General features: G+C 37.7%; 1 protein-coding gene across 3 annotated transcripts; it reads left to right on the plus strand.

Moving 5' to 3' along the window:
* The first annotated feature begins 561 nt into the window (after positions 1-561).
* LOC311081055 (uncharacterized protein) lies at positions 562-24741 on the plus strand. 3 transcript variants are annotated; one of them, XM_084111452.1, is made up of 5 exons: positions 562-650; positions 7872-8003; positions 9006-9068; positions 10192-10773; positions 22643-24741. In XM_084111452.1, exons 2-5 carry the CDS (start codon positions 7961-7963, stop codon positions 24409-24411), a joined length of 2457 nt encoding a protein of 818 aa, XP_083967578.1. In that variant the 5' UTR covers positions 562-650; positions 7872-7960; the 3' UTR covers positions 24412-24741. The 3 variants fall into 3 exon arrangements, with proteins under 3 accessions (XP_083967578.1, XP_083967579.1, XP_083967580.1); XM_084111453.1 differs by having other exon boundaries at positions 9009-9068; XM_084111454.1 differs by having other exon boundaries at positions 567-650; positions 22646-24741.
* The last annotated feature ends 922 nt before the right edge of the window (positions 24742-25663 follow it).

The following is a 25663-nucleotide window of genomic DNA, read 5'->3' on the forward strand; positions in this document are numbered from 1 at the left end:
CTATTTTCGCTAGATCTGCTGTACAGCCGAAATTAACTGTTTGCATCATTGAATCGTTTTCCTGTTTCTCTGTATTTTATAAAGCACTATAGAAATGAAGACTTGACTTGTATTCTGTTGCACACAACTGAGGAGGAACTGATGTCACAAGTTCACCTTTGGTGGACCAATTAGAGGAAAGGAGAGTTTCATGTCCGTCCATATGTGGAAATGAAATATTCAAGCTGATTAACCATTTTCAATCAGACAACAAATCAAAAATCAAATCAAATTTATTTATCTATTTATTGCCTTTTTTCTTGTTTTAGTGTATTTTCATTTCTAATTAAAAACCAGACTAAGAAAACATACACTGTCACACCTAATACACTTTTAATGTCCAAAGCTCATTTTCACAAACTTGTAAAAAAAAAAAAAAAAAAAAAAGGTATTAAAACAGTTCAGCACTGTTTCCTGAGAATGAATATTTCTGAATAACAAACCAGATCAGAGTGATTACGTGTGTTGACATCTGACTGTCATTCTTCTCATTCTCACGCCTCTACCTGAAAACAGTTCCTTGTTCTGTAGAAGTGAAAGAAATTTCAAAGCTGCTGTTCAAAACTACAGTTCAGAAGAGGAAAAAGACAGATCTACAAATGAAATCTGAGGTGAGAGCTTCATCTTTCTTTAGTTGTTTTCATATATGAGTGTCATCTTATGATGTGTCAATGGTCACTTTGGCGTTTTAATGCTGTGCTGAAGTCCTTCTGATGAATTTATTTAAACCTCTTTATGTCATGATTGACAGAAGATCAAGTGTGTCTTTGTGAGTGAATCATAGAAAGGCTGTGCATTCTAATATGGCTGTGAAATCAGTGTTTATTAGTGAGTTTGATTCCTCAAACAGTATTTATTATCATGCGCTTCTCACTCTTTCAGAGAGAAACGCTCTCTCAACAGCTTCATGTGATATCTGAAGTAAACTAACCCTGAAACATCTTCTCTGACACTTTGGTTTTTTGGAAACCTGTCCAGCTGTAAACTGGCCTGTGCATGTGTGTGTGTACTTGTTTATGAGGACACAAATATGTATAATGACATGTATATTACACTGGTATTACAACATAAACGTGGTTTATGAAGACACTTGATAAACAATGTTGTATTACAACTGCATAAAGTTGTTTGTGATGGGTAGGTTTAGGGGTTGTGTGTGTGTGTGTGAGAGAGAGAGAGAGTCTGTGTGAGTGAGTGTGTTTTGAAGACTGGCTGTGAACTTCACTCTTGTGAATGATGAAAAACCGGTTTCATTTGTTTTCCTGAAATGTTCCTGGTTCAACTGGTTCTGTAAGTTCAGTTGACTCTGTAAGAAAGTATTCATGCATTAGTTATGCTCATTTTTTTAATTTTCACTGTGTTCATCATGTTTCCAAACAATGAAAAACTGTAAGACTGTAAGAAGTACTTCAGTATGTGATTATTTAAGTGTCTTTCACAGAAATTATCTTTTTTGGATAAATAAATACTAAATCTATTCATTATAAAGATTATTTATCTGCAAATTTTAAAAATACTTCCACTTTCCAGATGTTTTCATTGGGTATTGGTCTGGAGATTGTGATCTGGTGGTCATGAGCTGTGTGGATTCTAGCATTGTCCTGTGGGAAAAAACAATCCCTTGAGTCGGGGAACATTGTCAGAGCAGAAGGAAGCAATTTTTTCCAAGATAATCTTGTATGTGGCTTGAGTCACGTGTCCTTCACAAAGACAGATCTAAAAAAGCTTATATCACAGCTCGCCAGAGTAATAGTAGTTGACAGCTTATGACAGTCGAATAGATTCCCCATTTAGATTTTTTATTTTAATTTATTTAAATTTTGTACATAGTGTACCAACCTAGAAATACAAAGAAAACCAAACAATGCAACCCAACAACAACCCTAACAAAACAAAACCAAACAAATCAAAACAAAACAGGGGGGTGTCTAACATATACAAAGCATTATCGCAGATTCAATAGATTATTACAGTGAGAACAATAATAATACACTATTCAGACAAAGGCCTGCCATACAGTTTGGAATTGGCGATGAGATTTGGACTCCAAGGAACGTGTCCTCTCCAGTTTATGACATGAAACAGTTCACCCAACCAAGCTTTGAAACATGGAGAGTCTGAAGATCTTGCGATAAAAATCACAGCCAAGAGCGAGTGGGCGCTAACCTAACCCTCTCTCTGCAAGCTCCCGGCATGAAATGGAGAAGTAGCCTAAATAATCTAATTCATGAATATTACACCATTTTAACATTATTAAAAATACATACTGAGCCGAAACAATCGCTGTCATAGAATGAACTTTTCTGTTAACAATGAGTTGACAGTTTGAACGTTATTGTTCATTTATTTTGAAGATCTGAGTTGAATTGTTGCTTGTACAGCTATAAAAGGCACACAAAATAATATTGAAACTCACACAGACGCTTTTAACATTTAATAAAGCACATAAACAGTAGGCTACCTGAGATCATCATACTTTCTGTTGTTGTTTCAGCCGTGATGTGGCTGAAATAGAAACGGTTTCTAAAATAGAATCATCGCGTGTCGCGGCTGGTTAGGACACGGTGTATGTTTGTCAATATTCTCGGCTTAGCCTGCTGCTGATTGCTTCCACGTCAACTGTGAACGCCGCCGATCTCCTGCCTGCTGTTGGAGCCTTTTTGCCGACCATGCAACATCATCGAGACGGCAATATGTGGACATTTAAAACGCTACTCTGGATTATCCTTCTTGTCACTATCGTAGCAGCCATTCCACGGCTGTCTTACTCGGCAGCAGAACTCCAGCGGCTTCAGAGACATTCTCTGCCGACCAAAATACTTCCACCGTGGATCCCGCAGGAACTTCTCCTATAATAACTCTTACTCCATCAGCTCCTTTCGATCCACTGGTCCTCATAAACCCCACAACATCGAGAGAGCTGTTGACCACAGTGTGCTAGCTCCTCTGCTAGTTGACCCTGCACTGTTAATCTAAAGGATTAAAATGTGCTCTCTTCAATGTCCGATCTCTCTCCAATAAAGCCCTTCTAATCTCAGACATCATCTCAGATTCAAAACTCGACTTTCTGTGTCTTACTGAGACTTGGCCAGAGGACAACTTCCACCTCAGCCGTGCATTACCTCCTGAGTTTGTTTAAACCTACTAATCTACACTTTTCTAATGTGTGTACCTCAAAGTCTTGCCAGTCTTAGTCTTAAAGCCATATTCGTTTGAAATCCTGACTGTTCACCTGAACGGCCGTAGCCCTACCCTTATTGTGTCTATTTACCGTCCTCCAAGACCCTCTGCTTTTTTTTATTAGCAAACTTACTACAATTTTATCTGACTTATGCAATGTGCCCCAGTGTCATTTTAATGGGTGACTTTAATATCCATTGTGATAAACACAATGACACCGTTTGTTTACACGACAACAGTGTTTTGTGGGGCCTAAAAATGTGAACTTTTGAAAACAGGTTTCAAAGTGCAAGTTTTTGAAAAACAGATAAACAGATCTCCATGTAAACAACAAAAACGTGAATCTCTGAAGACGATGACGTCATGCACATGCGTATCACGTTGTTAGGTCCCAGTGAGTGCTGGGCCTGTGTTTTTCTTCTGTTTTGTTTTTGGTTACTGGTGTTTAGTGGGAGTGTGGTTTTTCCACCGGAGGCTCATTTGCGGGGCTATAAGTACTGCAATGCTGATGATTGTGGGAGAGAGCTACGATGACTGCATCTAACATTTTTTTATATTTTGTTACTTTTTGTTTGCTTTTTATGTTTTATTTATTATACTTAAAATAAATTTGTATATTCCTTTATTTCTTTTTTTTTTTTTTCACAAATGTATGACTTTTGGAAGTGCAATTTGATTACAATCTGCAGTTTTAATAAAATTGAATTAACATAACCTTCTGTACACTTGCAGGTGTTGATTATAATGAATTTACTCTCAGGCCTATTAAATAATAATAATAATATAATAATAATAATATAATTATCTAACATCTGACTAATTGAAAATGCTAAATGGGGGATATCTAAATCTATAGCATAATAAATTGTCAGAACGTCGTCTAGCAGTTGCTGAATGTCGCGCCACAACGTTGCTACAGCCCTGCCGCGTCTTACAATTCTATGTTGTTACAATGTTGTGAGCACATAGACCGCGATGTTGCCAAAGTACAAATGCAACGTGCCACAGACATTGCCACAACGTAAATGTGTTTGCTGGGTGCTCCTCCAAAAGCCATTCCTGACTCCATATGCCACTACTGCTTTGAAAAAGGACATTGGAAGAAGGAATGTCCTGTCCTCAAAATTAAACAAACTTGTGGTTTGGGATCTAAAAGATCACAAAATATTTTTTCACCAGTATTACTGACTGATTGTGTTCATCCCGCTTTATCCTTCTGAGAAGCTGTTTCAGGCTTTCTCGCAGGATAATGTCTAACTAGTTTAAATCCAATTTATGCTCCGTTTGCGATGGATGGGTTTGTTTCGTTGCAAGGTGGGGATGAGAATGTACCTGTTAAGATTCTGTGTGATACAGGTGCTTTGGAATCTTTTATTTTAGAATCTACCTTACCGTTTTCATCAGTATCGAGCTTGGACAAAGGTTTACTGGTTCAGGGAATAGCACTTACAAGTACCGTAAATCCTCTAATAGTGGCCTGTATTCCATTAGTGGCCGGGTCTCTAACATTGGCCGGTCTCGCTGTTGGCGGAGGTAAATAAAGGCCGGTCTCTAATAGTGGCCGGGGCTATTATTAGAACCAACGTTTTTCTGGGCAGGCCACAACATTATGCTTGTGATAGTAACATGCAAATACCACAGGGGGGCAATGTTTGCTAATGAATCCAAGCCATAGCTATGGTAGCCTGGTCATGTCAATCACTTCGCTCTTGACTCGCACGTGAGAATTCAGTCACCGGTAGGCTAATGTTGTTTACCATGGCAGCTGCGGAGCCAAAGAGGATTTTTGGCGAAAATCTATTTTTTAACCACCTGGGATCGACAATCGCGCTGGCGCGATAGGCTCGCTTTTTTTCTTAAGTGCAAACGAGTTTCAAAATACTCTGTTGACTTTGATCTCTTAATTACGGAGCGCGCGCGTTATTCAAACGCAAATAATCTGAGGCGATCCACGCAAACCTGAACGCCCACAATCAGCTGGATAACACACATCTATCTAAGTAATAATAATCCTGGAAAATTTACCTCAGAAGTGCTTGGAAGTATTATTTCGAGGAGCAACGGATCCAGCTGAGAAATAGGTCAGTTCTATTTGCTTTGTTCTAATCGCAATATTGTCTGTAAGTTACACGCAAAAAAACACGCGTTTCTAGTGTGTGAATGAATGAATGAAATAAATGAATGCACAGATGCGTGCTGTTGTGGAGCTAACGTTACTACTGCTGGAACAAATACTGTTTCAAAATGAATCATTGCTTTTCACAAAAAATATTATTTATATTATATTTATTTGTTGTTAATGTTCTGTATGCATACCATAATGTTATATGGTAACTAACTGTACGTTTTCAATAAATTAACCTAGTATTTTATAGGTTAAAATAGACACAAAATCTCGTTTTTATTCATTCTACTGGTAGTCCGTTTTGCTCAAATACAAATAAAGGCCTGTCTCTAATTATGGCCTCCTTCCAATAAAGGCCTGGGTCGCGATGCGCTTGAGTAAAATAAAGGCCCCGGCCTATATTAGAGGATTTACGGTATGTTCGTTCCATTGCACAAAGTTGATTTGCTTTTTGATCTGATTTTTGGTAATAATCTGTCCAGAGGCATCTCCGTTACTCATTGTCGCTCCACTACCTACTATCAATAGATTTGAAGTATCTGCTGAGGAATTTCCAGATGTGTTTTCATGATGTGCTGGGATGTGTTCTAAGGCCTAGTCCACACGGACATGGGTATTTTAATAACCGGAGTTTTTCCTCCTGCGTTTTAAAAAAAAAATCCTGTCCACGCATGCTCGGTTTAAAAGAAATCTCCGCCTACATGAAAACGCAAAAAACACGCTATCACACGCTGTCAAGAGCATTCCACACCAGCAGGCGGCGATCGTAAAGCCACGTTGGCCAATCAGAAGCCTGAATCAGAAGCAAAAACCCCGGTTTTACTGTCTACACGACAACAATGCAGTGTTTCTGAAAATACTCACCCTGGCAGGGGTTTTCAAAAATGTTCCGTTTCAGTGACCTGATACTGCGTTTCCGTGTGGACGAACGGCCGAACCGCATAAAAAAAGTCACGGTTACAAAAATACCCGTGTCCGTGTGGACAAGGCCTAAAACAATAGCAGTTAAGAATTCTATTCATGGAGAGTTTGATCCAGTAACTATGCTGTTCGTGGCCTTTCTCTCCTTCCAGCTTCCTTTCTTTCTTTCTTTCTTTCTTTCTTTATTATTTGTCTCAAACAATCAACATAGTTATACAACAGATAAAACAATAATTAAAAATAATTAAAACTAAAACTAATTAAAACAAAATAAAACAACCAAGATTTGTTCGAGAAGGAGCAGGCAGAAGCAATTAGCTTATTTAAACCTGCCCCTATTTAACAAAATAATAATATTACAAAGCAAATAAATACGCAGTTAAAGCATACATTTTTCTCAGATCTTACATGACTCCCAACAATACCTTAACCACAATACTTTTACATTACAGATTTAGTCCTGTGTTTCAGTCTATGCTTATCTATATTGGTCCAATAATGATTTCTTTAATCTATTTTTGAACCGAATGATATTATGACTCTGTTTCATGTCATTATCCAGTCCATTCCATAAGGTTACCCCACAAACTGATATACACATGTTTTTAATAGCAGTTCGCACAAGAGGATGTTTGAACATACAATATCCTCTTAGATGATATCCCCCATCTCTTTCATTAAACATTGCACTTATGTTAAATTATTTTTATTTTTATTACTTAAATTATTTTCTTTGACTTTAAACATAAATTGAGCAGTTTTAAATGTAACAATGTCCATAAATTTTAACAAATGTGAATTAAAAAACAGAAGATTACTGTGCTCGTAATACCCAGTATGATTTATTATCCTGATTGCTCTTTTTTGTAGTGTGCAAATATTTTGTAAATTGCTTTTATAGGTATTTCCCCAAACTTCCACACAGTATAACATATATGGCAAAATAAGTGTGCAGTACATGATATGTAATGTATTTTTGTTCAATATGTATCTGGTTTTACTTAATATACCAATACTCCTGGCCATCTTCATGCACAAATTTTTGATGTGGGGCTTCCAGCACAGATTATGGTCAAGTACAACACCCAAAAATTTACATTCATAAACTCTTTCAATTATTTGGTTATCAGTTATCAGTCTGACATCTGTATTTATATTACGATTCCCAAATACCATAAATTTAGTTTTGTTCAAGTTGAGAGATAACTTATTTGAATCAAACCAAAGTTTTAATTCATTCATTTCGATTGTTGCCATTTCCATCATCTGTTGCAGATTGTCCCCGCAACAAAAAACATTTGTATCATCAGCAAAAACAGTAAATTTAAGTACATTTGATACTTTGAAAATATAATTTAGATAAAGAATAAACAGTTTGGGGCCTAAAACTGACCCCTGTGGGACACCAGAGGCTTACTGACCGATGATTACCCATTTGTACAAACTAACTCCTATTTTCCATATAATTTTTTATCCAATTATAGCCCACACCTCTGATGCCATACCATTCCATTTTTTTTAACATAATTTCATTATGTTTCTTTTTCATTGTTTTTTTTTTTTAATATATTTCATTATGTTTCAAAAGCTTCTTTTTCTCGTGCAGAGTTGATGGCTGCACAGATAAATAGTTAATTTGATGCTGTCCTGTTCCTGGATGAGGTGCAGAATGCAGGGTTTTCAGAGCAAGATTGGATGATCTTCCATGACTTGATGTCCCAGAACGAAAACAGCGGGGGTGAGTCGGTGGTATAGATTGTAGTTCCCACTAAATTGCGAGATGAAGTACTCAATGTAGCGCATGGGCCCATTGCAGGGTATTTGGGTGTTAAGAAAACTTATGACATAGTTTTGACAATGTTGTCATCTGTACGCAGAAAACTCAAAGGAAAAACTTCTCCATTTTAACCATACACTGCAAAAAAAAAAATTAAAAATAAAATGCTTTTCTTACTTAGTGTTTTTGTCATGTTTCCAGTCCAAATATTAAAAAAAAATACTTGCATCAAGAAGCATTTACTAGGTGCTTTTATACATTTATAAAGTGTTGTACTCCAAAAATCTAAATGAAGTGAGTTTTTGCTTAAAACAAGGATAATTATCTGCCAATGGGGTAAGAAAAATAATCTTAATTCAAATGAAAACAAAACAATTTTTCCTACCCCATTGGCAGATAATTATGCTTGTTTTATGAAAAAACTCACATTATTTATATTTTTATATTTTATTTCAGAAAACAAGATATAATATCTTATTTTATTTTCCTTGTCAAGTAAATGCTTGATAATATAAAATATCTTGATAATATAATATAAAATATCTAAGAATTTTTAGATATTTGGACTGTAATCCACACCAAGATACCTAAGAAAAGCATTTTTTTGTAGTGTATCGTTGTTGTGTAAACGTACCCTAAATTGAGTTGCTGCCATATGAGTGATTAGATATTTGCATTAAGGAGCAGTTGAACATGTGTACCTAATAAAGTGGCCAGTCAGTGTATATTGTATAAAGCACTACATAAATAAATGTGACTTGACATGACTAATCTTCATAACAAATCAACAGAGAACATGACCAAAATCAAACACTTAAATTAATATATAATTCATTTATAAATCTTTGTAGTTTGCCTGTATTTATAAGTTTTCTTATTTAGTTTTTGTAAAACTAAGTTAGGTGTGGAATTACTGTGCTATACATAAGAATGAAATCTAACTAAAATGTTCTTTTTTTCCAGCAGCTGCGGCCCATTTTCCTCCTCTCAGGAGAAGAAACAGCGCAAACAGAATGCCTCCTCTGAGTAAGTGTAGTCTTTATAGATACACATGCACCGTTTTCCATTTAGATGCCAACTTCTGGAGAACCTGTAGACCAAATGCACACTCACACACGCACACACACACACAATAACGTTTCATTTGTTAACTTTAGTTTACATGAACGAACACTGAAAAATACATCTTTTAAAAAGTATTTAAAAAGCATTTACATGAAAGTGAAATGTGAAGGCCAAGAATGATAACCCATATTTAGAAATTGTCCTCTGCATTTAACCTATCCAAGTTAGTGGACACACATTAGGAGTAGTTCATGTTAATTTCGATATTTACTAATTTACAAAAGTATCTGTTAATATTAATTAAAGGGATAGTTCCCCCAAAAATGAAAATTAGCCTTTGTCACGGCTCTGAGGGGTTAATAAAGGCCTTCTGAAGCAAAGCGATGCGTTCGTGTAAGAAAATATCCATATTTAAAACGCTATAATCTAAAATAACTAGCTTCCAGCAGACGGTCTACGCAAGTCGACTTGCGCCAAAAGGGTAACACTTTTGACGATGTATGACGTAGATGTAGGAGTAGCGTAAGCTTTGACGCCTCTCGCAGTTCAAACAGGGCTGGCTCAAGCTCCACTTCTATTATATAGAAATCCTCTGACATTTCTCTTCAAAATTTTTAATTTGCAAGTTGCAACCAGTGTTTTGTTTTGCTCTTTCCTCTGAGCTTCCACATTCATCATTACGCTGTGCGTCGGGTCAAGGGGTTACTCTTCCACCGTAAACCAATGCGTACGGCCAATTGCTAGAAGCCAGTGATTATAGTTTATAAAGTTATAAATATGGATATTTTTCTTATACGCACACATCGCTTCACTTCAGAAGGACTTTATTAACCCTCCTGAGCCGTGTATGTGTTTATCATATACACCTGGATGGCTCGAGGGTGAGTAAATCAGGGGCTAATTTTCATTTTTGGGTGAACTATCCCTTTAATGCACCTGAGTTGACATGAACTAACACTGATCAGAATATTTGAGGCACTTCTTGAGAAGGTCGCTTCAAGTTCCAGACTAAATGGTGCCTCATTTTTACAGTTAGATGATACATTGTGACGCACTGTAACGTCATGTGTGTTGTGTGTTTCAGTGAGTGGTCTGAGGATTGTTCTTCTGGGTAGGAGTGTATCAGAAAACAGCCGAGTGGGAAACTTCATCTTAGGAAGAGCAGCGTTTGACAGTGAATCTCCTCCAGCTGATGTAGAGCCGTACAGTGAGAGAGTCAGAGGAAGACACATGACGGTCATCAACACTCCTCTCCTGCTCAGCTCCGATCTCTCACTACGTCACATCACACAGGGAGTGAAGGAGTGTGTGTCTCTGTCTGCGCCGGGACCTCATGTGATCGTTCTGGTCCTCAAACCCGATGAGTGTTCGAGAGAAGAGAAAGTGTGTGTGGAGATGGTGCTCAACTGTTTCTCTGACAGTGTGTTTGAACACACTCTGGTGCTCACGACACAAGAGCCTGACGGGGCAGAGCCGACCGAAGTCAATGACGTCATAAAGGAAATCATCAATAAGTGTTTTAACAGACACTACAGACTGGGGACAAACAGCACTGCTGCCGACCTCATAGCGACATTGCAGGAAACTGTTCAAGGCAGTGATGGACGTTACTTGATTTGTAACAAATATGAAGATTTATATTTCTCTGCAGAAGCCACAGAAAGAGGTGAGTCAACAAAATATTTGAGTAAATGTTATCTTTATTTGTAAAAAAAAACACTTAATGCTGCAATCACATGTTGCATCAACATTTCAGCATATTGGTGTGCATGTAGACACTCCTGTTGGCTGTATTCAACTTGATTAATAAGTTGAGACAAACTTTTTGTTGGCTTTTATGAAAGCCTGAAGTACTACTTCATATTTTGAAATCTGAAGGTTTAATGTTGTCTCTCAGACAAACAGACAGATAAAATTAACTTTGTAAGATGGTATACGGTGTTGTTAGAATGTTGTGGATGGACGGATCGAAATCCTCAGTGTTAAATCACCACGGCTCAGTGTTCATAATCGATTGATGATTGAGCATTAGTGATGAACACCTGCTGTTAACAAGCAGAATCACTGAAGGAAGGAACAGAAAAAGAGAAGAGGCGAGCAGAAACACAAGAACTACAGTAGGCTGTGATATTAAGAATCTGAGGATGTGATGAGGCAGATGCCCTTCTGGTGATGTAGAGCACTTCTTTACCTGCTTAAGCAGCAAACACAGGGTTCGTACAAGGTGCTTGAAGTACTTGAATTTGACTTTTTGAAATTTAAGCCCTGGAAAACATACATATTTTTGAATAGGTACTTGAAAAGTGCTTGAATTATTAAAAATAGGAATGCACCAATACCGAGCTCATGTACCTGTTACCTGATTTATGAATAACAAGCGATTCCCTACATTATTACAGGACGTTTGCAGGTCAAAAAGTTTCATGAACGCAAACATCCGAAGCGCGCAAACACTGAATTGAATTATCTTTCACATCTTGCGCTTGTATGGACGAATTCACACAAAATTATGTAAAAAAGTCTGTCTTAGTGAGTATTCCAGTAAACAAAGTCGGTTATATCTAAAGTGACCGTAGTCATGTTCAGATGGGGCCGTGTGTTCGGTCTTAAAGGGACAGCAGTCTAATAAACCTGCTGCTGTGTTTCAGTGTTAATCAAACAAAGGACAAATAAATGACTTACTGCTCTTGACTAAATTGGCTATCCTTTTCAACTTTACAAAAATATCCATCTATATTTAATTTATACAGGAATGAATATGCTTTTTTCACATTTGATTACTTTATTCATATTTCTGTACCTGTTAGATCTAACCGAAAAACTCTAAACACTGTTTATTTCTAGGGCTGGGCAAAAAAAATGTAATCGATTTTCGATTAATCGTTTTTTAAAAATGTGGTCGATTCAAAATCGATTCTCAAACGCCAAGAATCGATTTATTTTCATCTTTATTTATCTATTACCCAAGTATTAGTTTTCCTCCACTGTTCATAGGCTTGCAAACTCCATTTTATAGCTAATGCTGTGAGATTTTATGTTAGTTTTATCTAAATCATAAAATAACCTCAACTAGTGCTGCACATTTAATCATATCGCAATCGCGATGTCAAGCCTATACGCAATTAGGCTATCTGATGCAAAATGCTGCAATTTGATATGAAATAAACAAATTTGGGCTTTTAACGCAATAATGCAGCATCTGTTAATTTTTTGTCATCCTTTGGCTAGTGTTACATGTATTCATGTAACACTAGCTCTTATTCATTCAAATGCTTTTAAACCATTCATGCGCGACAAGACAAAAAAGTGCTCGCTGCCTGTGAATGTCGTGACTGTGACAGAAAAACTTGCAATGATATCGTGCGTGCACACATGACAGCCCAGAATAGAGTTATCTTTTGCGCTTGAACGAACAATAGCACACACAATAACGCCAAAATGTCTTTTTGTTGAGTATCTTCATAACATAAGAGCAGTCTTATGATGAACGTGAAGAGTTGTGACTCGTGAGAGAATGAGGCGCGTGTGAGATCCGCGTCTCTGTCAACAGCGGCTGGTCTTAAAGGGGTCATATAATGCCATTTTTGTACAAGCTAATATTATTATTTAGGGTCTAAATTAAAAGTTTGTAATATACTTTAATTAAAAATTCTCATTAGTATTGTAAGAAAACACTCATTTTATCTGGTCAAAAAACAGCTGTTTTCAGCACGCCGTTTCAGTGCATGTGTCTTTAAATGATAATAAGCTTTGCTCACCCCGCCCTCTGTTCTGTGCGTACACTGTTTGTAACACAATAACTATGGGATGATTATAGTCTCAATATGATTGACACGTGCAAGCACACTTATCAATGAACTTCATACATGTTGCAGAAATGTTTTATCCATGCCTTTCAACTTGCGTGTGCAAAATTCAAAATTGAATGAATGTGAAGCAATTTGTACAAATAGAGACATTTTTGTGAATACAAATGTTTTCCTTTGTATTAGTGTATCATAATTTGCGCATGCAACACAGAAGATGTGCATGTGTGGATCAGGTGATGCGCGTGCATTCATTGACGTCTTTTCTGAGTCGATCTCATTTGATTCATTTGGATTTTGAGACTTTCTTTTCGCGTTTTTTAAGCATTTCACAACCCACACACAAACAACTACAAATGAATAGGCCTGGTGCTAATTATTAATGTGTACACAACTACCCATCTATTTGACAAATTCACAAATGTGCGTCACTACATTTAAACTAATACAATACAACTTGTGTGTGCAAAATCCAAAATCACATGAATGTGCAGCATTTTGTACAAATAGAGACATAGTTGTTAATACAAAACCTCGATTTTAAATTAATGTAGGCCAGAATTTGTGCGTGCAACAAGTAAGATGTGCATTTGTGGATCAGGTGACACGCGTGCATTCATTGACTCGTTTCTGAGTCGATCCTATTTGATTCATTTGGATTTTGAGACTTTCATTCCGCGGTTTCGCCTTGCACGATCCACACACAGATGTCTGAGAAAACCTGCTACCACTAGATGGCAGTATTCTGCTGAAACAGACAACGGCAGCGTAATCAAGCGTTCTTCCTCATTTAAGACGCTTAATGTGAGTGATATTGAAGCACCACATTTAGTACACAATATTGGCCTACCTTATTAATAAAGCATATTTATAGAGGCAAACAGATTGCATCAGATTATGAACAACACTCATAGAAAAACATTATAAAACGCTTAACGTGTAATAGCGCGTTGCATGTTCAATAAGGTGTATTGGCAACTGAGTTTAAATATCACCGTCATTACTGCATTGACGTTAAGCTTTTTCTTTATAATATGCGCTATGGGAGGAAAACTATATAGCCTACAGACAAGAGCCTATGAACGCGACGCGCGGCGTTTCACGTTAATGGCATTTCCCTTCCTGAGCCTGTTAAAAAGAAAAAGCTTAACATGGCATAAGCTTGGCATTTTTTCCTGTTAAAAAACGTGAAATTTCGCATTTGCGTTCATATTATAGGCTTAATTTTTATCTGACTACACATTGTATACATAGCCTAGTATACAAGCTTTGGAATTTGAAAATGTCTGTTTTTAAATGTTAAAGACGATTTTCGCAGTACATTTGTTTTCCCTTGACCCATAAGCCACTGTTATAGGCTATATGAGTTTTAACAATATGCAACCATTGTATATCGACATGAAATGTTAATTGAAAATCAACTGGCCCTACGTGTGTGTAGCTGCATATTTCTACATGAGAATGATTTGACGCGCTAACCACAGCTCATGATGCACAAGGGAACGTCTGCCAATTCCACTAACTGCGTTAAAACGTATAATTTGTTTTAATTAAAATTACTTTTAATATTTAAAAACAGACATTTTCAAATTCCAAAGCTCGTAGAAGGTTCCTGTAAGACTGACTTACAGGTAAATTTGCATTTACTATAATTTGAATGAATGACTGGACGTTTATATGTTTTTGACTGTGAGTGGAATTTGCAGATGGTCCCTTTAGAAAATGCGGCGAATATCAAAACCTAAAACTTGCTTCACCGAGCTCTCGGACCGGTTGCTCTCCCATACACACGCAAAGTTAAACGCAACTGCAGAATTTCATGTTAAGCTTTTTCTTTTTAACAGGCTCAGGAAGGGAAATGCCATTAACGTGAAACGCCGCGCGTCGCGTTCATAGGCTCTTGTCTGTAGGCTATATAGTTTTCCTCCCATAGCGCATATTATAAAGAAAAAGCTTAACGTCAATGCAGTAATGACGGTGATATTTAAACTCAGTTGCCAATACACCTTATTGAACATGCAACGTGCTATTACACGTTAAGCGTTTTATAATGTTTTTCTATGAGTGTTGTTCATAATCTGATGCAATCTGTTTGCCTCTATAAATATGCTTTATTAATAAGGTAGGCCAATATTGTGTACTAAATGTGGTGCTTCAATATCACTCACATTAAGCGTCTTAAATGAGGAAGAACGCTTGATTACGCTGCCGTTGTCTGTTTTAGCAGAATACTGCCATCTAGTGGTAGCAGGTTTACTCAGACAGCTGTGTGTGGATCGTGCAAGGCGAAACCGCGGAATGAAAGTCTCAAAATCCAAATGAATCAAATAGGATCGACTCAGAAACGAGTCAATGAATGCACGCGTGTCACCTGATCCACAAATGCACATCTTACTTGTTGCACGCACAAATTCTGTCCTACATTAATTTAAAATCGAGGTTTTGTATTAACAACTATGTCTCTATTTGTACAAAATGCTGCACATTCATGTGATTTTGGATTTTGCACACACAAGTTGTATTGTATTAGTTTAAATGTAGTGACGCACATTTGTGAATTTGTCAAATAGATGGGTAGTTGTGCACACATTATTAATTAGCACCAGGCCTATTCATTTGTAGTTGTTTGTGTGTGGGTTGTGAAATGCTTAAAAACCGTGAAAAGAAAGTCTCAAAATCCAAATGAATCAAATGAGATCGACTCAGAAAAGACGTCAATGAATGCACGCGTGTCACCTGATCCACACATGCACATCTTCTGTGTTGCATGCGCAAATTATGATACACTAATACAAAGGAAAACATTTGTATTCACAAAAATGTCTCTATTTGTACAAATTGCTTCACATTCATTCAATTTTGAATTTTGCACACGCAAGTTGAAAGGCATGGATAAAACATTTCTGCAACATGTATGAAGTTCATTGATAAGTGTGCTTGCACGTGTCAATCATATTGAGACTATAATCATCCCATAAATAACACAATAACCATAACGCGTTGTTCATCATAAACGGGATTATGAATTATATTGAGAACGTAGTACATAGAAAACATGCGTAATGTACCCTGAGTGTAAACCTTAGACGCATTCATCTTGAAGCGTGCAAGCGATTTGCAAAGATTAATATATTAATAAAGGTTAATATAACGTTACACTTACTTCTTCTGGAGGTTCAGCAGAAACACGTAAGTACCAATTTTTTTTTTCAAAACCAGCTTTACTGACCCTCGTTTGTAAAGCTGTCTGGTGTGAAATGTTTCGCGCAAACATGAAAGCATGGGCGTTGATCGTGGGGAATCCCCGTGAGGGAATCCCCGCATCAATGCTTTGGCATATTCCCTTAAAAAACAAAACTCAGCCACTGTGTCTTCAGCAGTTCGGATTTAGGAACATCAAAATGACTGCTGTGTTCCTTATTACACCCAAGAACAGAACACCACAATCGCTTAGACGACGCCATTCTGCTCCAGCATATCAATGCACTATGATGACAGACAGCTTGCTCACGAGGGCGCGAGGGCGAGTCTGTGTTTGAAACTGCTGTCAATCACCCATCATGGGAGGGGCGTCGATTGTGTGACGTCACAAATTCGAACGGCTTGATTTCAAGCGTGCCGCACAAGCCCTGAAAAGTGAAGCCAAAACGTCTCGATCGCCCCCCGGTGACTGGTCCTAGTATAGGTCATAAGCCCCGCCTCCCCGTGTTATTCAATGGGACGTGAGACCAACTAAACAATTAAATTACACTTCAAATATCTTTTTTCCAAAGGTGGTTTCTTTCATTTGCTGTCGTTTTTATCATGCTGATGTAAGTTCAAGTGTCTGTTTCAAAAATAAGTTTTTATTTAGTTACGTGATGCGGTGGTGTAACGTCATGATTGACAGCTGTGATTGACAGGTTCTCGAGCGAAGTAGTCACAGAAGCACCAACGGACATTTTTTTCGGGATCTTCGGAGGACTGAGGAGATTGTATTTACTTTATTTTAACAAGCCTCTTGTCGTACTGCCAAGGCCGCATTAATGCACGGGCTTACCTGGGCTGAAGCCCAGGGGCCTCCCAAGTTCAGGGGCCTCCCATGTTCAGGTTCATGATGAGCTGAAAAGGTCATATTGTTTTAACTTGTCAGATTTTGTCGCTAGTCGCTTGTGGGCGTTGGTAGTGCTGTCGCTCTAATGTTATTGTTATGGTGCGTTCACACCAAACGCGAATTGAGCGTATGGCGCGAGTGATTTCAATGTTAAGTCAATGCAAAGACGCGTTTATGCGCGTCTAGAGGTCCCGCGGCGCGAATGAGCCGTTTAGACTGCTCGTCTGGCCACATCTATACAAAACACCATTACAAGTGATATTATACAACTATATCATTTTAATTTGACTAGGAATTAGGCTCAAAAGAAACAGTATGCTGTTGGGAGTGTTTTTATATTACCACACAGCAGTGTTCAGTGGATTAAATAATTTAATTATTATTATAATTTAATAGATTAACGATCGATCAATCTACAAATTAAACTCACTCATACTGTCATAAATTACTAAAACGTCATCCGAATTTGACAAATAATCAATTTTCTTGTCCCTAATAGTCAACATAATGCAGGGGAAACTGTAAAATGAACTGCAGCAGTGCTAAACTTGCATCATAAAACTACAACAACACTCGAACTATAAATGTATGAATTAAACTCACTGAGACTGTCGAAAGTTTCTTTTCCATGCATCATTTTATTATATCCATGTTTGTGGTTAGTTACAGTCAAATCATATAAAACAGTGAAATCGCCCTTGAACTCTTCTGTCTTGCCTGCACTGCACTCGAGACGGTGACGGGAGCTGAGCTTCACTGAAAGGCTTCTTTCCTATTGGTTGTCGCTCGCGAAAATCGCTTCTCATTTGCATAAAGTTGAAATTTAGTTGCAGTGTGTGGTTGTTAAATAAAGTTTCTTGTGTTTATGTGCTCAGTGATTTGTTAATAACAATATTAAAATTAAAAACAATATAAAAAAAACTCACTGTTGTAGGTCTCGAAAGAAACTAATGCATTTTGTGATGTAGATTAACTAGATAGGCTATTACACTTTTTTAAAATGAGACTCTATAAATCGAGGGGATGGGGGGCCTACAAAACCTCTCAGCCCCGGGGCCTAACATTAGGTTAAGGCGGCTCTGCGTACTGCAATCAATTTTTAAAAAAGTGTGCAGAATCCACTCTCCTTAAGTGCATTCTGCGAGAGTGAGGGCGGAGCGTTGATTTCGTGGCTTTACTTCCTGCTCACTACTGCGCAGGTCTGGTCCCGAGATCGCTACTGCGCAGACTCAAGTTCCAATATGTCAGCGCCATATCGGGACTCTGGCGGCTTCAGTTCTCATCAATGGAAGAGAGTGAAGGGGCGTCGTCCATCTTTTTTTACAGTCTATGCTTGATTTGAGATGGGGTAAAACCAAGCGGAAACATTCTGATCGGAAAAATTAAGCCTACCCGGAAGTGCGAAAAACTGCAATACATCGAAAATCCGCTAGGGCGAGGTCCCAAAAGGGAGCAAATGTCCATAGCCCCCATGTTAAAATGTCCATTTTCACAGCATAAATTCATGTTTTTACAGGTTGGTCCCATGGACTTTTATTGTATTTTTCGATAGGTTCCGAGTGCCTGACAACCATGAGGGCTGTGAATTTTTTTCTAACTCGTTAGTTTAGATCGTATTTAGATATAAAGTGTATGACAATAAGGGCGTGGTTAACTCTGATTGACAGCTTGATTGACAGCTGACAAGGCAGCGCCACGGAGAATGACAACATAAGAAGCGCCATTTTTTAATACAGTTGACATATAATACTACTGTTTCTGTATCATGAAATGTAGTTTTAAGAGTTTTTCAGGCGAGAATGTAGTTGTTTAAAGCTCAAATCTGTGGTTTATTTATAAAGATGTATGCAAATTTTATCCAGGTTGTGACATCCAGGCGATCAGCGGACGCTCAACGCTCATGTTCTCCGCCTGGTACAGCCTTTCCTCGGCTTGTCATTCGGACGTTATCTATATCTAACGGGCGATTTTTGGTCTCGTGAATCTATAATTTGTTCCCTGGCCAATCGTTTTGGCTGAGGGGAAGTTTCATAACTTTATAAGTATTTAACTTTACCGTTGTATGGTTAGACTAGAGCGCTGACTTTGTATGTTTGACTGAATTGTTTGCTTGATTTGTATAGCTTCTTGTAACTTTACCTTTTACTTTTATAATGGCTAATATTGATAAAAGTGAAATTTAACAAAAAGAGACTGGGTTGAGTTTTGTCATTTTAAATTTTAATACAACGAATATGATCTGTAATGTTGTTTACTGCAACATCTGTTGTTTAGTACAAATGCACATATTGCCTGGACCATATTAAAATGTTTAATATTTTTTATATTATATTTAATATGAAAATAGGCAGGTTTGTGTTTTATATTTTGTTTTGTTATAAATAGGCAAACGTTATATGCAGTGAATATAATCGTTGCCTGAACCACATTTGTGTGGCTATAATGTTTAAGATTTCTTTAAATGAAAACGAAAAGAGTTAGTTAGTGTGGTGTTTTATAACATATTTCGTTGCCTAAAATTTACTCAGAGATAACCGGAGTAGCAGAGCGAGCTGAGTGACGCGCGCTTCGTCAGAAGGTGGGCGGGGTTAGGATTTCCCAAGATTTTCCAAGATGGCGCCGCCCATACCCCCCATAAACGGCTTCAAACCCGTTCTTCAGAAAGTCTATGGGTGACGTCACAGACGCTTTGTCCATATTTTTTACAGTCTATGGGTAAAACATATAAGGAGATTTAAAAAAAACGACTGGATGGATTTTTATCATTTTATGATGGTTGTGTACAGGCACTGCCAACACACATTTCAGTACAATCAACTTGTAAAAGTGCATGTACCATTATATGACCCCTTTAAAGGGACAGTACACAATAGCCACTAATTATCTCTGTCGTTAAAGTTAATCAAAGAACAAAGGGAACAGACAAAAACACTCACTGCTCTTGACTAAAGAACTTTTGTAACTTTGATTAGTCTATATATAATTTATAATTAATGCTGCTCAGACTGTTTGATAACTTTATTCAATTTCTGTATATGGCCTAGCTGTTAGACAGAAAGGGCACAATTTTCAGCATCAATTTTTCATCTTGCATCAAAATCCTGTCTATTCATTGTATGCATTTGAAATGTAGAGTTGGGTTCTGTTTTAATTGTACCCAGTTGTACCTAAAATAAAAAGTTTAATATACAGGTTTGTAGCTCTAAATTTATTTTTTATTAATTAAACACTTGAAAACTTATGTTCACTTTTCTTTTCTTTTCCCTTTTTAAAGGGGTCATATAATGGTACATGCACTTTTACAAGTTGATTGTACTGAAATGTGTGTACACTGTTTGCAGTGCCTGTACACAACCATAATAAAATGATAAAAATCCATCCAGTCTTTTTTTTTTTTAAATCTCCTTATATGTTTCCTCCCATCTCAAATCAAGCTGTTCGATTTTGTGACGTCACAAAATCGACGCTCCTCCCACGATGGCTGATTGACAGCAGCATTTCAACACAGACCCTCCCTCGTGAGCGAGCTGTCAATCATAGCAGGCGCCGTCGCGCCGACCAGCGCGTTCAGTGTTGATAGCTGGAGTGCTGAGTAGAATGGCGTCGGTCTAAGTGATTGTGGTGTTCTTGGCTGTAATAACGAACACTGCATCATGTTGATGCTCCTAAATCCATACAGCTGAAGACACAGTGGCTGAGTTTGTTTTTGAAGGGAATTCCCCGCGATCAACGTCAATGCTTTCATGTTTGCGCGAATCATTTCACCAGACTGCTTTAAAAAATAGGATCAGTAAAAAGCTGGTTATTTGCTAAGAAACTGCTCCTGAAAAGAGGATCAGTACCAACTATTCGTGTTCTGCTGCACCTCCAGAAGAAGAAGTGAGTGTAACGTTTTATTAACCTTTATATTAATCTTTATTTTGATCTTTGCAAATCGCTTGCTGCACGCTTCACGATGAATGTGGCTATTTTTACACTCAGGGTACATTACGGCATGTTTTCTATGTACGACGTTCTCAATATAATTCATAATCCCACGTTTATAATGAACGACACGTTATTGTGTTATAAACGGTGTACGCACAGAGCAGAAGGGCGGGGTGAGCAAACCTCATTATCATTTAAAGACACATGCACTGAAACGGCGTGCTGAAAACAGAGCTGTTTTTGACCAGGTAAAATTAGTGTTTTCTTACAATACTAATGAGAATTTTAATTAAAGTATATTACAAACTTTTAATTTAGACCCTAAAAAATCATATTAGCTTGTACAAAACTGACATTATATGACCCCTTTAATAAATATAGGATTTGTATTAAATATTCATTGAGTCGAATCGAAATCTAATTTAGAATCAAAATTGGATTAAATAATTGATATTTCACTGGTATCTAAACATCTGAACCGCTGACCCGATCCTCAGCACTGAGCCCTGCTGGAGCTGCTCTAAATATGTGCTGTGCAATTAAATGAAGATAAAATGTGATAAAGCAATAGAATTGTCACGGGTGTGTGCAGGCAGAAGAAGATGAGGAAGGCAGAGGGCTTTAATGCAAGAGTTTAATTCCAAAATATAATCCAAAAAGATATAAACAGGCAGATAACTAACTCTACATACAGCTAACAGCTGAGGAGGACAGAGGAAAATAAATACACAGACAGATGAACTGAAAACAGGTGATACAAAGTAAGGTAATTAACAAGACACAGGTGATACAAATGAACTAATGAGGGTAACCAGGGAAACAGATGAGCTAATCAGAAAAACAGAAACACAACACTGACAGTAATGTGACAAGAATGAACAGTGACAGTAACAGAAGCTCAGACAATGCATTTTAGCAGTCTTAATTAAGCATGAGAATAACTGAAAAGAAATATATATTTGATGAACATATTAAGCCAACTAATATGATTTATATTAATAAGTATAATCTAACTTTCATTCTTCAGGTCAATCATATATTCATAGGAAAAAAATCTGTTTCAATATCATTTCAGTGGTTAAGGTGATTTCCCATTCCTGACAGCGCTGGTCAGTGGATTGATCTCTATGACGTGAAACATTAGATATCATATATATGTAATTTGAGTAAAAAAATTAATTAAATAAAGACATTGTTTGATAAGTGCTGATTGAAGTCCTTGAAATCCCAAAAAGTAGTGCTTAAAGTCCTGCAATTTCATTTGACAGAATCTGTACGAACCCTGTGAACAGTATCTGGGCAGTGTGTCCCTTCAGCCACGGCCATCTCCATAAAACTCAGGAGTTCCTGTAGGATTCCCTTGGGACGTTTGTAGTTGTATTGTAATAGGATTATCAAGGTCTGCAAGGAGCCAGAAAATCACCTACTAGCTTCATTATTATTTATCATTATCTGTTTATTTTCTCTTCAAGATTTAGATTATCTCGAAATTCAAAAATGTCACATTTTTTGGAAAACAGCTAAATATCCAAACTGTGTAACATATATATTATATATATATATATATATAATGTGTCATGACAGCATGTGTAAAGATTAGGCTGTTCAAACAAGACATCAGATTTAGTCTAGATACAGAACAGCTGTAAACAGTAATTATACTGTATTGATGACCGGATGTTCACACTATTGTATTGTTTTTCTTTAAGCAGCTCGTGTGGAAACAGATCAGGAGAAGATAAATAGACTGTGCCAGTCTGCTGTTAATGACACACTGAAAACATCAAGAGAAAACACAAGCAGCAGCACCATGGGAAAAGACCACAGCGATGGAAAGGGTTTAAGGGTTGCACATGATATCAAGAACAACTGGAGCAGAAAAATAGCCGATGGAAGTAATGAAAACCTGCCCATGTTTAAACTCCATCTGGATGAAACGTGGCAGAACCGTGATGGATTCTGCAGAAGAATAACGTTTGGGAGAAACATCCCTAAAGAGAACAAGACCATCATGATGATCGGAGCCACAGGTGGAGGAAAATCCACTCTGATTAACAGCATGATCAACTACATCCTGGGAGTGCAATGGAAAGATGACTTCCGGTTTGTGCTGATAGATGAAGGGAAGCAGAAATCCCAGGCTGAAAGTCAGACTTCAGAGATCACGGCGTATCAAATCAATCACATGGATGGTTTCCGGGTCCCATATTCTCTGACCATTGTGGACACACCAGGCTTCGGTGACACCAGAGGAATTTCACAAGACCAGGAAATCACAAAGCAGTTTCAGGAGTTCCTTTCTCATCCAGGAGGGATCGACCGCATTGATGCCGTGTGTTTTGTAGTTCAGGCTTCACTTGCTCGTCTGAGGCACACACAGAAATACGTCTTTGACTCCATTCTTTCCATATTTGGGAAGGATATTGCTGAAAACATCCTTATGATGGTCACCTTTGCAGATGGGAAAAAACCTCCTGTTATCGAGGCCATCAGAGTCTCTGGGGTTCCCTGTTCTACCAATGCGTCTGGAGAGCCACTTCACTTCAAGTTCAACAACTCTGCTCTGTTTGCCACCAATAACACTTCTGCAGACGATGAGGAGTCCGACTGTGACAACTTTGATCAGATGTTCTGGAAGCTGGGATTTTCTAGCATGAGAAAGTTCTTCACATCCCTTATAAAGATGCAAACCAAGAGCTTGTCTCTGACACGGGAAGTCCTGAAAGAGCGACAGCAGCTTGAAGTGCTTGTGGAAGGCCTTCAGACCCAAATCAATGCTGGTCTGAGGAAACTGGATGAACTCAAGAAGACAAGAGCAGCTCTGCAGCAACACAAGGCGGAAATGGATGCTAACAAGGATTATGAATATGAAGTAGAAGTAACTGTCCCAAAACGGATCGAAAACACATCTGGCTACTTCTTAATGAACTGCCAGAAGTGTCACTGCACATGTCATTACCCATGCGAAATTGCAAATGACAGTGACAAAGATAAGTGCTGTGTCATGAAAGCTGGAGTGTGTACGGTGTGTCCAGGAAAGTGTGTCTGGAATGTGCACTTTAATCAGAAATACACATGGGAATATGTCACAGAAAAGAGAAAGGAAACCTATCAGGATTTAAAAAGGCGATATGAGGCTGCACATGGACAGGTCATGTCAAAGGAAAAGATCTTTGAAGAGCTTGAAAAGGAGTTTGAGGTTGTCCAGGATATTGTGGCTGAACTGATTGAAAGTTCTCAAATGTCTTTGGAGCGTCTGGAGGAAATCGCCCTCAAGCCCAATCCTCTTTCTGTCTCTGACTACATTGATCTGATGATCGAGTCTGAGAAACAAGAAGCCAAGCCTGGATTTCGAGATCGCGTTCAGTCTTTAATGGACGTCAGGAAGAGGGCAGAGATCATCAGTAAGGTGTCCACTGGAGGAGCGCTTTTCAGAGGACTGGGAAACATACACAACAAGAAAAAAAGCTTCCTATGATCCAAGATGCCCTGTTCAGTAAAGCAAAGAATTATATGATGATGAAGTGAAACTTTAACCCTTTATCTACAATTACTACGACTATAAACTAAAACATTTGGCTCGGTGTTAAGATGCTCTGCATGCATTTTTATTATACTTGAAATACTTTGAAAATACAGTAGTTTAAAGGGTCTTCATCTTCTAAACATGATGTTCAGTATATGTAAACCTGTGTTATTTTGCTGAACAGCCTGTGAGAAAATCATACATCTAAAATTGACTCATGTTATATTGAAGCTGAATATGAATATGTCGTGTATCACAAATGATCAGAAAGTATCAAACTGCTGTTTTGGGATGATGTAATTTTACTTTCATTGATTCTATTCGCCTGTTGCTCTGGTGTATGTTATCCTCAGTCAGTCGTTCTGTGAAACGAGGAGCAAAGGCAGGAGACGGAGACGGAGACGCAGGAGTGGATTTAATGATGAAAACACGGGAACATGGAGAACTGAGAACTGAGGGACTGCACCCAAACACACACAACATCATTATAGACAACAGACGGACAAACTGAAACCTTTTTTTATTTTAAAATTATTCATCTTTATTGTACATTTATATGATTTCATTAAAATACACACTTGTTTTCTTGTTTACTTTTAATCCACTGTTTTCTATACTGTCAATGTATTTTTCCCTGTTGATAAACTTGCTTATTTAAACTATACATTGCTTTATTATCTTTCGTTTGATAAATTAAAAACCTCACCTTTATTTTTCTGCCAATCTCTCGAGTACAGTGATAGTCTGTCCATCCTCTTCATCCCTCTTCCTCTGTTGCTCCTCATCCTCATCCACTGCTTTCTCTCATTAATAAATAAAGGACAGGATAATATCTCACCAGACACTGTTTTAAACCAGGATAATTTATATGATCAAGTCAGTAAAACACTGTTTTAATAAGAGCTGAGCTGAGCTGATGGACGGCATCACTGTTTCAGCAGAGCTGCTTTATAGCCTGAACTCATTTAATAATTAATGATCTTTACAACATAGCGGAGGGAATGTTTACACGACAACGATGTACTAAAACTGGAAAAGTTCTTCCTTTGGACAGACGATGAAGCTGTCACAACTATCCCTGTTCACACGCATCAGTGAAAACGACTAAAAACGCTGTATTCTGCTGCCAGGCCAGTAGGTGGCGATGTCACATTGCAAAGAAACAAAATAAACACTTTAATGCACTCACAAGTGTCATCACCTT

Source organism: Abramis brama (assembly GCF_963993115.1).
Source record: "Abramis brama genome assembly, chromosome: 4".
NCBI classification, from domain to species: domain Eukaryota; kingdom Metazoa; phylum Chordata; class Actinopteri; order Cypriniformes; family Leuciscidae; genus Abramis; species Abramis brama.